A 12,585-nucleotide genomic window follows, 5' to 3' on the forward strand; every position below is an offset into this window, starting at 1 on the left:
ATGGGGTAAGGGCCACAATATATTTGGCATTCTCTCAACCCATGTTGCTACATCTCGGCAGTTCTTGTTCATGGTTCCCCTATTTTTTTCAGGTTGTCCTGTTGGAGTAGGCTTCTAGGGCCGGGGCTCGCCGCATGTACTGCAATAGGATAGAAGTATAATAGATTAAAAGTAATTCACTATATGAAGGTAAATAGTTTCGTAATATAATATGCCATATAATTTACTCTACCGATAATATTTTATAGCTTTATATTGTATTTATTAGAAAGAAAAAAATGTAAAGTCTCCTGTTTCATTTAGACCATCTTATATAATCGTGCTGCGTGACAAGTTGCTTGCGCAGTAATAGCGTATTATAAATAACTCGAGTACCTCTTCCTGTTTATGTAAGGGTTTGAATCGAATAACAAGCTAGCGGCTTTAGCTAGATGTAAAACCCCAAGTATTTTACCAGGTTACAAATCTACCATACATCCTTCCCTGCGTTTGGATACACCGTGTACAGGTCATGGTCAAACTGGCTTGGCCCACCGGTACATCCAGTTGTGGCAAAAGGACCTTGCAATTCTCACAGGGCTTCCGGTACAGCGGATTCTTCCTCTTGTGAAGCGTATTGAGCGTCGTCGGACTGAAGCCTCGCGGTAGGGTTCTGTCCGAATCCCGTGCAAAAGGCGAACCCCCAAACAGGGGTGACCGGTAGGTTATTAGAGTTTAGGGGAAGAAGCACGTTGACCCGAGATTTCTCCTCCTCATGATGCTTTTGTGCGTGGAAATGGCGGTCTGCCCGACATGCTTCAGCGTATTGCGCATGTTTCACGCCGTGGCGCCATTTATTCGCAGATTGGCTTTTATAACCTCGCTCACTACGCAACAGGGAACTTCATGATTCCTTCGTCTGCCCGAGATGGCGAGACATGCAGATGCGAGCGTCTGACGAACCATGTACAGCTTGGATTGACGGCACGCAATCCGGCGCTCATATTCTTGCCATATTACGCTGAGAATTGATGCAAGCCAGCATAGAATATCGGATCGTAGAATTGAATCCAATTTACGGGTGCCAACGTTGTTTACTTTATCCCAGGACTCCCAGCAGTAAGAATGTGACAAGGGCAGTGTATCTGGGCTTGGAACATGACAAGTTCAATTCAGTCCTTGATACTCGGCTTTGAGGCATCAAGGCTCTTGTTCTATTAAGAAGCCTCGAGGGACGAAGAGACTCTATATATCCAAGACGTGGGTGAGCATTAGAGGCCTGAGACAGCTCTGGCCCGAGGCCCCAACCTAGGTCTCTTGAGTCGTGATACCTTCTAGTTGTTGTGTAAATGTTGTCGGCCCAACGCCTTTGTTGTGACCTACCAGTGTAATAAAGAGGTTCTAAGATAGGCGGCAACGAAGGATTAAGATCTTAGTCCACTATGTTTCAGTGAAATTAGCCTGCAAGACGCATGGTTGACAAGGCCACAGACCACCGAGAGCAGCACTTCATCTCCACTCAATTGAGATTTCCCTGGCTCGGAAAGGTCCTTGGTATTCAGTAGATGGTAGGCAAGCACACTGAAGTCGCTTTCAAGATGCTTGCCATCAACAAGGAGCGTATTCAGCTGGGTGGCGGCTTTGCTTGCCTGCTCGTCGAAGAGCTGTTACAACTGGGCAGCCTTCTTTTCCATGTCACCAACGATGGCGGCAGACAAGGTGAGGTAACACTTGAGTTCATGTGCTGATAGTTATTCACTGTCCAGCGGGCGAGGCTGTTTCATTCGGTCAACCTGTCGACCATTCTGCTAGAAACTGTCTGGAACTGTTGCATTCTTTGACAAGGTGGTTTCGTCCACTTAGCTTTGAGTACTTCACCTCGGTCATCAAGTCCGTCGTGGCCATTTCGCCACTTTAAATCTCAATTGGGGTGGTCGTACGTGCTGACTAGATTGGAGCCGGAAACAGAGTGGTCTTGAGACGGGGGAAAAGCCGCCAGGGGGAGAAGTAGGCATCTGGATGATGAACCAGCTGATGGAGGCCGCAGCCAGAAATACGGCAATGGGAATCAGGGTCACAATTATTGCCTTATGCTGTCGTCGTTCTCCATCCACATTTGGGGGTGTTTCGGAGCATCGTGGCTCGGTCGACTCACATGTTTCGGGGCACTGTGAATTGCCTCTCGGGCTGTGCAAGGCGGCTCTGGTCCTGGGTATGGGATACCGAATGTCGTCGGAGTGGGCGAGTCTGCTGATACCACCCGGGAGCATGATCTTTGATGAATCCGTAGGACTATGACGCGAGTACATGCTAGTGAGGGCTGCCAGTGAAGCCTCGTGTATTCTGTTTCTTGTGTGTTGTACTCCGGTCATAAATCGCAATCGTCTACAACAAGATGACGACAGAGGACCAGCGTGCGAGACGAACGGCCTGTTCATTAACAACAAGGCCATTCACGAGCCCTGGAACCGCAATCGGACAGCAGAAGCGGAGTTTAGCTGAGAGACGAAGTACGGAATGGCGACAAGATCAAAGTAGGGTCATCTTGGGCGCAAGCACTCCGCAGAGGAACTGGGTGTCGAGTGTTCAACTGTCTGCTAGGTGTCTGTGGTCAGAGCTCTGGTGGCTGTGATATTTTGTGTCACGGTACAGAGTACGAAGTACGTACTCCGTAGTTGATTGGAAATTCGGCAACCAGACGCATCAGGTGACGCCTCGCTACCACATGCGTGCACTGATTGTCGTTGACGGTTGACGCATTGTCCCAACGAGATGCTTCGCCCCTGCTTACGTTTCACACAGGCACAAACGTCCACAAAGCCTAGTCCCAACAAAGGCGGAGGGCATCAGCGCATGTTCAAACGGCAATTTCTCTTCCCAACCTTTCGCCCTGGCAGCGGGGCCATCGTACATGTGCAGCTGCATGCTGCTGCCTCTTGGGGGTGACACGGTGAGAGGTGCCGTTGTGCTCTGTACATTCTTGGGAGACGACCTGAACATAAACTGATGGCCAGCCAGGTTTCGGCAGATGCGTGCTCCTCGCTGCATGAGCGTTGAAACATGCAATAAAGAAAACGAACCTGTGCATGGGGAGGCGTAGCTCATCACGATTCACGACTTTCCCTGCAAGCATGATCAGCTTCAGTCAGACTCAGTTCAACATCTGCAGGCTGCGGCCTGGCAGTCGCGCCGCAATATATAAAGACGACGTTTCCCAGCACTTCCGTAGGTGAATCCTCATCCTCAAATCGTCTTCTCCAAATAGCGATTTGAACTTCAACAACCACCATCATCTTCGAGCATCCAACCGCCCAGAAATCCGCTCATCCTGCAACCGCCAACATGGGATACGCCTCAGAAGAAGAGATCAAGGCGGGCGAGCCCCGCTTCGTTAAATACAACTACAACGATGTCGCCATCCCCGAGGATTTCCTCGCTGGGCCACCTCCTGAGCCCGTCAAGATGGGACACGTCGACTTCGCTTCTTCCAGTATCCCAGAGTACGAAGGCAAGATCGCCGTCGTTCTAGACAACGTTCTATCGGAACCCGAATGCCAACAATTTATGGAGCTGGCAAAGGAGGCAGTACCAGATTGGTCACCAGCGCTGATCAACGTCGGGGGAGGCTTGGAGTCGCACATCCCCAAATACCGCTCGGGCTCGCGCAAGGTCTGGGATCACCAAGGCATGGTGGACTCGATTTTCAACCGATGTCTTGAGGCCCCGGGAGTCAAAGAGGTCCTGGCCAGACCACCAAAGTTGGACGAAACATCGGACCAAGCAGCTGTCAACCCTGAGCACTGGGAACTTGTGGGACTCAACAACCGGTTGAGGATCCTCAGGTATACCCAAGGGGAATACTTCAAGGGTAAGTTTCATCCCAGACCTTTCCATGATAGAGACTGACGGAGCCAGCACATGACGACGGGTCATACTCGCCCCCAAGCGAGAACGGGACACGTTACGCTTCTTTCTACTCTATCCACGTGTACTTGAACTCGTCGACCATGCAATCCCCACCACCAGAGGGGGGTTGTGTGGGAGGCGCGACAAGCTTCTACTCCGAAGACGAGACGAGGTCCTTTGACATTCAAGCCATGACGGGGCGCACTCTCATTTTCCAGCAGAGCGGCCTGCGGCACTCGGGCGCAGACGTCACGGAAGGGGTCAAGTACTCGGTGCGGACGGACGTCATGTATCGCTATATCGGCCCCTAAGCGAGATCATATGCCATTCGTCGTCCCGGATGGCCAGGACGGCTCACAGCGTATGGCAACACATGGGGACTGGATGAGGGTATCTGTACGATATTGTCGGCGCGGCAGTTTCTCGAATTTACGACTAGTCTTGTCGCTGAAGATGTTCAGAGCCTCCATGGCAGACTAGTTCAACACATGATGGAACAGATATTGGACCATCGCCCTGATAGCTCAATTCCGCATCGGTTATTGCATCATACTGTACATTTACACTTGTGCCTTTACTGTGATGACGATTTTCACACTGCGCTCATTCCGCTGTGGGCGTCAAAACCCACCGTGACTTGTTTGCCGCCCTTTCGGAACTTTTAGTATAATTAAAGCCTTGTGACTCTGGTAGATGCCACAGGCAACTTGTCATCAGAACTAATTACCTCATTCAGGACGTGACTCAGTTCGATGTCTTGCTGAATTAGCCATATTTAGCCTATGGAATTCAGCAGGCATGACCAAACTAGTAGCAGTGCTAAAATGGCTTCTCTTGCCGTCTCCGCTGCGAAATTAGCCGTAAAAAATGACAGCTATCAGATGACACCAAATGGACATAGCACGAATATCTCCAAATAATAGCAAGTTTGTCTTCTTACCATCTTCCATGTCGAAACTAGCAAGGCCAGCCGGGGCTGCTGGCGCCGTACCAAGTATATACATTTCCGACAATACGCCCCCCGCATCCTAGTCCCGCAAAGTAAATGTACATTCATAACTTCATCAAGAGCGGCAAGCGTGCGCCATGCTATCTCTGCTTCTTGGGCATCTTCTTCTCCTCCATGGCCTCCACATCCTTCTTCTTGTGAAAGTGCGGCGCCAGCTCAGCCAACCACCTCGGCTCAATGGGAATCACCCCGCGCATATACTCCTTGGTTGTCTGCACCAACTCAAAGTATATAATCATCTTCTCAGGGGGGTCGACCGACATGAGCACGCTGCTGGGGTGGATCCACACCGTCGTGTTATTCCTGACGGTGCGATAGCTGTCGCCGCTCTTCTGCAGCCGTGCCGCGTTGGGGAAGAAGCCCGCCGTGATGGCACGCTTGATCGGCCCAAGATTGCTGGCGCCACACGTCGATGGTGACACCTCGACTCGTTCACAGAGCTTCGCCAGCTGGTCCCTCACGTCGCGCGCGCGGGTAAGTGACCGCTGTTGCAGGAAGTTTTCGCGCGACCAGACTGGCGAAAAATCGCTGTCCACCCACTGATTCCAAATGTTGAGTAAAGTGACGTGGTCCCCGCCGTCCTTGACGGTGAATCTGTTTCTGGCACTATCCGCGTGGATTTTCTTGTCCTTGGGTCGGAAGAACAGGGCGGAAGCCTCGCCGAGCATGGAGACAATCGACAGCACTTCCTCGACACAGCCCTCCTTGTCGGCAGCCAGCACGGCCTTGGCCAGCATGGGGTCGGTGGGAAACTCGGCCATCTGACGGCCCATTTTCGTTAGTTCGCCCTTGTGATTCAGAGCCTGCAGGGCAAACAGCTGATTCAGGGCGCCGATTAGTGCTTCTGTTGGAGGTGGATCCATAAACTCAAAGTCAAGCAACTCATTGATGCCGAGCGACTTCAACTGCAGAACAACCCCGTTGAGGTTTGTCCGCTGGATTTCCGGCGTAGTTGACTCATCCATCTCGTTCATGTACGCAAACTTTGTGTACAGGCGGAAACATTTTCCGGGCCCGACACGACCGGCACGCCCACTTCTCTGGTTGGCGGATGCCCGAGAGCAGGGTACTGCAACCAGGTTTGACATGCCAGTGGCAGGATTGTAAATGTTTTCCTTCACATATCCAGGGTCAATGACATAGACAATTCCGTCGATAGTCAAACTGGTCTCGGCAATGTTGGTGGCAAGAACAACCTTTCTCGCCCCTTCAGGCGTCGGCTCGAAGATTTTGGCTTGCAGATCTGATGGCAGGTTGGCATAGATGGGGCAAATCACCAGTTCCTTTATTCTGCTGCCAAGCTTTTTTGCTGTTTCTGTAATCTCCTGTTCCGCAGCCTCAATCTCATCTTGGCCGGTGAGAAAGATGAGAATGTCGCCCTTGGGCTGTGTCGTATGAATCTGGAAAACGGTCGTGATAGCCGCGGCCAGGTAGTTGGCTTCAGGGGCGGGCGTATAGTAAATGTCAACAGGGTATCTTCGACCGGGAATATTGAAAATCGGTGCATCATCAAAATAATTGGCGAATTTCTCCGCATTCATGGTAGCAGAAGAGATGAGAAGCTTAAGGTCCTTTCTTTCCCGTGCTAAATCCTTGACAAGGGCAAGTAAGATGTCGGTGTGCACGGTCCGTTCGTGTGCTTCGTCAATCATCAGTGCTGAATACCCAGCCAAATCTGGCTCTGTCATAAACTCCCTGAGCAGCATGCCATCCGTCATATACTTGAGGATTGTTTTATCGCTGGTGCAATCTTCAAAACGAATCGAGTAACCAACTTCGTTTCCAACCTTGACGCCAACTTCATCCGCCACACGAGCAGCGACACTCATTGCAGCGACTCGACGGGGCTGCGTGCAACCCACCTTCATGCCATTTTTTGTATACCCAGCTTCGTGAAGGTACTGGGGCAGTTGCGTTGTCTTTCCACTGCCAGTTTCTCCAACAATGACCAATATCTGATACTGCTCCAATGCAGCCAGAAACTCATCTCGGTATTGGTAGATGGGTAAACTTTTGCGAGTCTCCTGGATAGAAAGGGCCTTCTTCTCAGCGGCGTCAATCTGGGCTTCTAAAAACACCTGTTCCTTCGTCTTGCCCTCGCCAGCCATTCGTGAGTCGAGGCTCCACTGAATATATTGTTGGTCGTCCATAACATAATCATAGTCGTCATTTTCAATCTCTGCTCGCTGGATCTGCGCTTTGGCCTTGGCGGCCTGTTCTTGCTCCCATTCCTCATGCTCGGTGACAAACTTTTCTTGGCCAAATTCATCCCTTTCGACATATCTCTTGTATAGAGCTTCCTCCTTCTTTTTCCTGTCCAGTTTTCCCTTTTCTGTTATATAGTCTTCGGGCATGTAATAACCGTCGCGATGATCATCGATTTTCAATCTCTCTTCGGCCAGACGCAGAATCTCCCTATTTTTAGCAAACTCCGACTTCTCTTTTTCAGACAGTCGAGCACCGCTTCGCAGCTCTGCCGTCTCTTCCGCCACCTGTTTTCGTAGCAGTGCAAGTCGCTCGGTTTCGCGCTTCTTGAGATACTCTTGACGGGATCTTTCTCGGAGATCTGGCAGAGCAGCATCTCTGGCAGCAGCATCATCTGCCAGTTTCCGTCTTGATGAAGACTCTCCATCTCGCAGGTTCTTTTTAGATCTTTCATCATCCTTTTCCTTTAATCGTTTTGCAAAAGCCTCGCGTTCCTCAATGTCCCTTTGTCTGGCAAGCTCCTCCTTGGCCCCATCGGACAATTCTGCGTCGTCTTGCTCACGGTCATCGTGACTCAACTTGACTCGCTTGCTTGCTGATTCTTTGAACTCGGGTTCATTGTCTTGTGCCTGCGCGTCGGGGTCATCGGAAGGCGGTTCCTCATCCGCCCATCGATCGCCAAAGTCTCCTCCGTCATCGCGTCGGCGATAGCTTTTTGAGCGGCTTGGGTGGGAAGAGGGCCGGGGTGAGCGAGAACGACTTTTGTCTCGACGAGACTTGGAGGTCCTAGATGATGACTTTTCGTACTTGTCGCGATCACGTCTGTGCCGCTGCTTCCTTTCTTTGGTGACCTTCTGAGGACCGACCTCATCGTCATCCATAGGGATGAAGGCGTATTTCTTGGAACTCATGGCAGGCGAGTAAGCCGACGATGAGGGGTCGGATGGCAGTACTGTCGGGCGAAAGATCGTGGAGGAGCTGTAAAATTGCTCCGTCGACAAGAGAACCAGAGTCACCAGCGCGCACGCAGAGCTCCAGAATTTTGGGACGGATCAACTCCGTCATGATGGGTGGGGCTGATCTAGTACTTCCAGCCAATAAATTCCTCCCAATATCCCACCCCGGTCTAACTTTCCACGTTTAGACCAAACAGGGGTCGAATCCCATGTTAACACGCTGGTATATTCAGAATTTCGAACTGCCAAACTACCTACTTAAGTACTGATGTTCCTCCAAATTGCAGCGGGTGCCAGTTCATTTCATACTCTCATTCCACCCCCTTTGCCGCTGCCCGCCGCCCGTCGATTGCGGTACTTGTAAAGGAGTAAACATATTCTTTTTTTCAGCAGACTGGCTTTTTTCTAGACTCCTTACCCCTCGGTTGGGGCCACGCGCAGTCATGTTACTTCACGGTTTCGCCTTGCTCTCCTTGCTAGCCCTGGTCCAACTTGCGATATGCGCCGAGGACTACTACAAGGTATGTAAATGTGCAAGGCTCTTTTGCGATACGCAAGATTAACTTGACTAGATTCTTGGTGTCGACAAACAAGCCACGAACAAGCAACTCAAGGCAGCATATAAGAAACTTGCGGTTAAATTCCATCCTGACAAGCGCAAGTACGTTGGCCTACTGCGGCAGAGATTATCTCCTTGTAGACATGGCGCTAACTGAAACACAGTGGAGATGAAGAAAGCGCTCACCAGAAGCTCGTCGAGTTATCGGAGGCATACGAAGTCTTGAGCGACGACGAACTCCGCCAGATTTACGACCGTCACGGCCACGATGGCGTCAAGCAACACAAGAACGGCGGCCAAGGCGGCGGCTTCCACGACCCCTTTGACCTGTTCAGTCGATTCTTCGGTGGCCATGGTCATTACGGCCATTCCTCCCAAGAACCCCGCGGCCACAACGTCGACGTAAAGATAAAGATCTCTCTTCGCGACTTCTACAATGGTGCCACGACCGAGTTCCAGTGGAACAGGCAGCACATATGCGAGACCTGTGAGGGAACAGGCAGTGCAGACGGCCAAGTCGATACGTGCTCGGTTTGCGGCGGACATGGCGTTCGCATTGTCAAGCAACAGCTCGCCCCAGGCATGTTCCAGCAGATGCAGATGAGATGCGATGCGTGTGGAGGTCGTGGCAAGAGCATCAAGCACAAGTGCCCCGTTTGTAATGGCCAGCGAGTCGAGAGGAAGCCAACGACGGTCACTCTCCAGGTTGAACGGGGTGCCGGTCGCGACTCCAAGGTTGTGTACGAAAACGAAGCCGACGAGAGCCCCGACTGGGTTGCGGGCGACCTCGTTGTTACTCTTGCGGAAAAAGAGCCGGCACCCGAAGACAATCCCGACAAGGTAGACGGCGCTTACTTTCGCCGCAAAGGCGATGACTTGTACTGGACGGAAGTGCTGTCCCTCCGCGAGGCGTGGATGGGTGGCTGGACGCGCAACATTACTCATCTCGATTCTCATGTTGTCCGTCTCGGCCGCACCCGCGGCCAAGTGGTACAGAGCGGCCACGTCGAGACGATCCCCGGCGAAGGCATGCCCAAATGGCACGAGGATGGCGAGAGCCCGGGCCACCAACACGAATTCGGGAATCTCTACGTCACATATGAGGTTATTCTCCCGGACCAAATGGAGAAAAAGATGGAAAATGACTTTTGGGATTTGTGGGAAAAGTGGAGGGCAACAAAGGGCGTTGACTTGCACAAAGATAGTGGGCGACCGGAGCCGGCCGTGGCGCGAGATGAGTTATGATGAAGTAATGCAAGGGGAGTCCGGTGTAACATGTTGGCATAAAGATACCATATAGACCGGGTATTGCGTGGGTGAATACGTACTGTGTATAATACACGTCATCATGTATCCAGTGTTGCTTGTGCATGGCATCGTCAAGATGTTGACTCATACGGCCCATGTCCCTTGGACGGCACCGGCGAGAGCATGATTTCACGCCAACGAGAATGGTGTTTGTGCCTTTGCCACTATTGTCACGACGACTTGTTGGAGAATGATGATGGAACTGTCTGGAACCCGCCGATCGCACGAGCTTAGAATATCGTAGTTGCAATGTCATTCTTGGCAGGGCTTGCGAGGTGGTGCAACCACTCTGTCCACACGCCACTCGGAATATGCAGCAAAGGACATCATGTCATGACCCAAGCTCCAGATAAGCTTTCCCCCAGTCTGCCATTCTCCCACGTTGGCATCAACTAGGTCCGACTAGTTGCCATTAGCAAGCAGCCAAAATTATGGTTGTTCCCCCGAGTACCTCTACCTCACTCGAGGAGGCGCGCCATCTGCCTGCCGCAAGTTATAGCCTTGGAACACGGCTAGTCTGGCCATCCGTCCAGCTGGAGTTGTCAAGAGTTGACATCATGATGACTACGATTCACACTATCGCCTTGCCTTTGCGGCGGTATAAAGACACGGCAACGGTGCCTGGTGGCCCAGGGCCTCCCGCTCATTCTGGCACCATGCCCTGCCCTGGGATATTATTCTTTTCCACGCACAAACTCATCGAATACGGGCTGAAATGCGCGCCGCGGTAGCGCTTGCGGCGCTCTTAAACCTCGCGGCGGCCGAGAGCTCCATCACAGCGCCCCTGGAGTCGCGGACCATGCTGACGGCCAGCGTGACGATTAGAGAGGAACCTACCAGCGTGTGGTGGGACGAGGCCTTTACCGAGACGGGTGCGGCTGCTGAGACGACGAGTGTGATGGTCGACGAGGATCCGACTGGGTCGTTTTCATCTGCTGAGACGACGACTGTAGTGGTACTCAAGGAGGACCCAGCTGTGTCGTTTCCATCTGCCGAAACAAGCACAGTGATTATTAATGAGGATCCGACTGCCTCTTCATCTCCCGGCACCACGACAGTAATAATCAGCGAAGACCCGACCGTTTCAGACCCGGCTGAGCCAGCTCCGGAGACGACTACTGCGGTAGTCAACGACGACCCGACCGCGTCTTTCTCATCTGCCGAGACAACTACTGTAGTGTTCATTGAGGACCCGACCGCATCTCCATCTCCCGGCACCACCATGGTGATTGTCACCAAAGAGCCAACCGTGCCAGGCCCGGCTCCGGAGACGACCACCGCGACAGTCAACGACGACCCGGCCGCGCCATTCCCCTCCCGCACGTCAACCACCACCGTAGTACTCAACGAGAACCCGCCGACGACGCCGCCCCCCTCCGCCTCCACAACCATCGTGGTGCTCAACACGGAGCCGACCCCGGTCTCCACCGACTCCGACGAGTGGACCGAGCCCGGCAACCCGTGGACGACGCGCAGCACAACGCTGCCGGTGCTCCACCCCTACATCCACTACGACTTCGGCATCGGCACAGCGTGGCCCCGCGGCACCACCAAGCCCGAGTGCACGCGCTGGACACGCGTGGGCGACACGCACAACCGCTGGACGCAGGACGTCTACACATCCACCATCACCACGACGCTGCTCCACAAGTGCGGCGCCTGCGCCATCGTCTGGACCACGCCGCACAAGGGCTACGCCTGGGCCAAGGTATACGACTCCTCGACGGCCGACTACCCCTTCACCGTGACCGAGGTGGCCTGCCGCGCCCCCAGCCCCGACGACGCCGGCTACGTGCCGCCGCCGCACACGCCCACCGACCCCTGGAGCACCCTGACCAAGACGCAGGAGTTCATGTCCACCATCTACGTCACCTACCCGGACCGCGGGCCGTCCACCATCACCCCGCCCGGCGTCACCTCGCCCGCCTGCACCAGCTCCACCCTCGTCTACGGCGGCGGCGCCCTCCGCGCCAACAAGCAGCTCAAGTGGAAGTTTTCCACCGAGCGCACCGTCACCAAGGACTGCGGCACCTGCGCCCTCGCCTGGTCCACCAGGTACTACTGGCAGAACGTCAAGGGCGACTTTTACCACTACTACACCGTCACCGACGAGGCCTTTGTCGCCACCACGCTCGAGTGCGGCAGGGCCGTGCCCACCGAGGCCCTTGGCCCCGGGCCGCGGACGGCCACCGCTGCGGTAACCTCAACCCTAACCCTGGCTCTGACCCTCTCTTGAGAGCTCACACTTACTGACTCTGATCATTTGCTCTAGACTACGACTACGACTGCGCGGTAGGGACGTGCCTGGTTCGTGGCCCGTGGGGGGGACAACATTGAAACTCGTTGACCACTACATGTATTTGACTTTTGTTCCTTATTCTAGTGGCGCATTGGCAATTAAAAAGTAATAGTATTCCAATATCCTCTCCCGGCCACGTGAGACTACAGTGTGTCGTAATCTATCGGGTGGAGCTGCAAGCCATATCTACCTGTGAGAACATACCCAAGGTTCAAAACAAACGTGTAACGCGTCGCATACTCCAAGCTCGTAACTCATAAGCCATAATATCATTATATGGAATCCATTAAAAGGGAAGAAGAAATAGCATCTAAATATAAAAAAAAGAAAAGAGAGGGGGAAAAAAAAGAGAAGAAAAAGAAAA

The 12,585-nt window shown here is 53.0% G+C and overlaps 4 protein-coding genes across 4 annotated transcripts; 3 read left to right on the forward strand and 1 right to left on the reverse strand.

Annotated features, from left to right (window-relative positions):
- Window positions 1-3,321: 3,321 nt before the first annotated feature.
- On the forward strand, window positions 3,322-4,196 carry G6M90_00g078810 (uncharacterized protein; the record flags this gene model as incomplete). Its single annotated transcript, XM_014689742.1, has 2 exons — window positions 3,322-3,847; window positions 3,895-4,196. 2 exons carry the CDS (start codon window positions 3,322-3,324, stop codon window positions 4,194-4,196), a joined length of 828 nt encoding a protein of 275 aa, XP_014545228.1.
- A 778-nt stretch (window positions 4,197-4,974) lies between these two features.
- cdc28 (Pre-mRNA-splicing factor ATP-dependent RNA helicase-like protein cdc28) lies at window positions 4,975-8,010 on the reverse strand (the record flags this gene model as incomplete). The annotated part of the gene is made up of 1 exon (XM_014689741.1): window positions 4,975-8,010. One exon carries the CDS (start codon window positions 8,008-8,010, stop codon window positions 4,975-4,977), a length of 3,036 nt encoding a protein of 1,011 aa, XP_014545227.1.
- Window positions 8,011-8,498: 488 nt separating this feature from the next.
- SCJ1 (DnaJ-related protein SCJ1) lies at window positions 8,499-9,859 on the forward strand (the record flags this gene model as incomplete). Its single annotated transcript, XM_014689740.1, has 3 exons — window positions 8,499-8,576; window positions 8,628-8,716; window positions 8,779-9,859. 3 exons carry the CDS (start codon window positions 8,499-8,501, stop codon window positions 9,857-9,859), a joined length of 1,248 nt encoding a protein of 415 aa, XP_014545226.1.
- A 778-nt stretch (window positions 9,860-10,637) lies between these two features.
- On the forward strand, window positions 10,638-12,158 carry G6M90_00g078840 (uncharacterized protein; the record flags this gene model as incomplete). The annotated part of the gene is made up of 1 exon (XM_014689739.1): window positions 10,638-12,158. The coding sequence occupies one exon, from the start codon at window positions 10,638-10,640 to the stop codon at window positions 12,156-12,158; it is 1,521 nt and encodes a 506-aa protein (XP_014545225.1).
- Between the last annotated feature and the right edge of the window lie 427 nt (window positions 12,159-12,585).

This window comes from Metarhizium brunneum, chromosome 4 (assembly GCF_013426205.1).
Source record: "Metarhizium brunneum chromosome 4, complete sequence".
NCBI lineage: Eukaryota > Fungi > Ascomycota > Sordariomycetes > Hypocreales > Clavicipitaceae > Metarhizium > Metarhizium brunneum.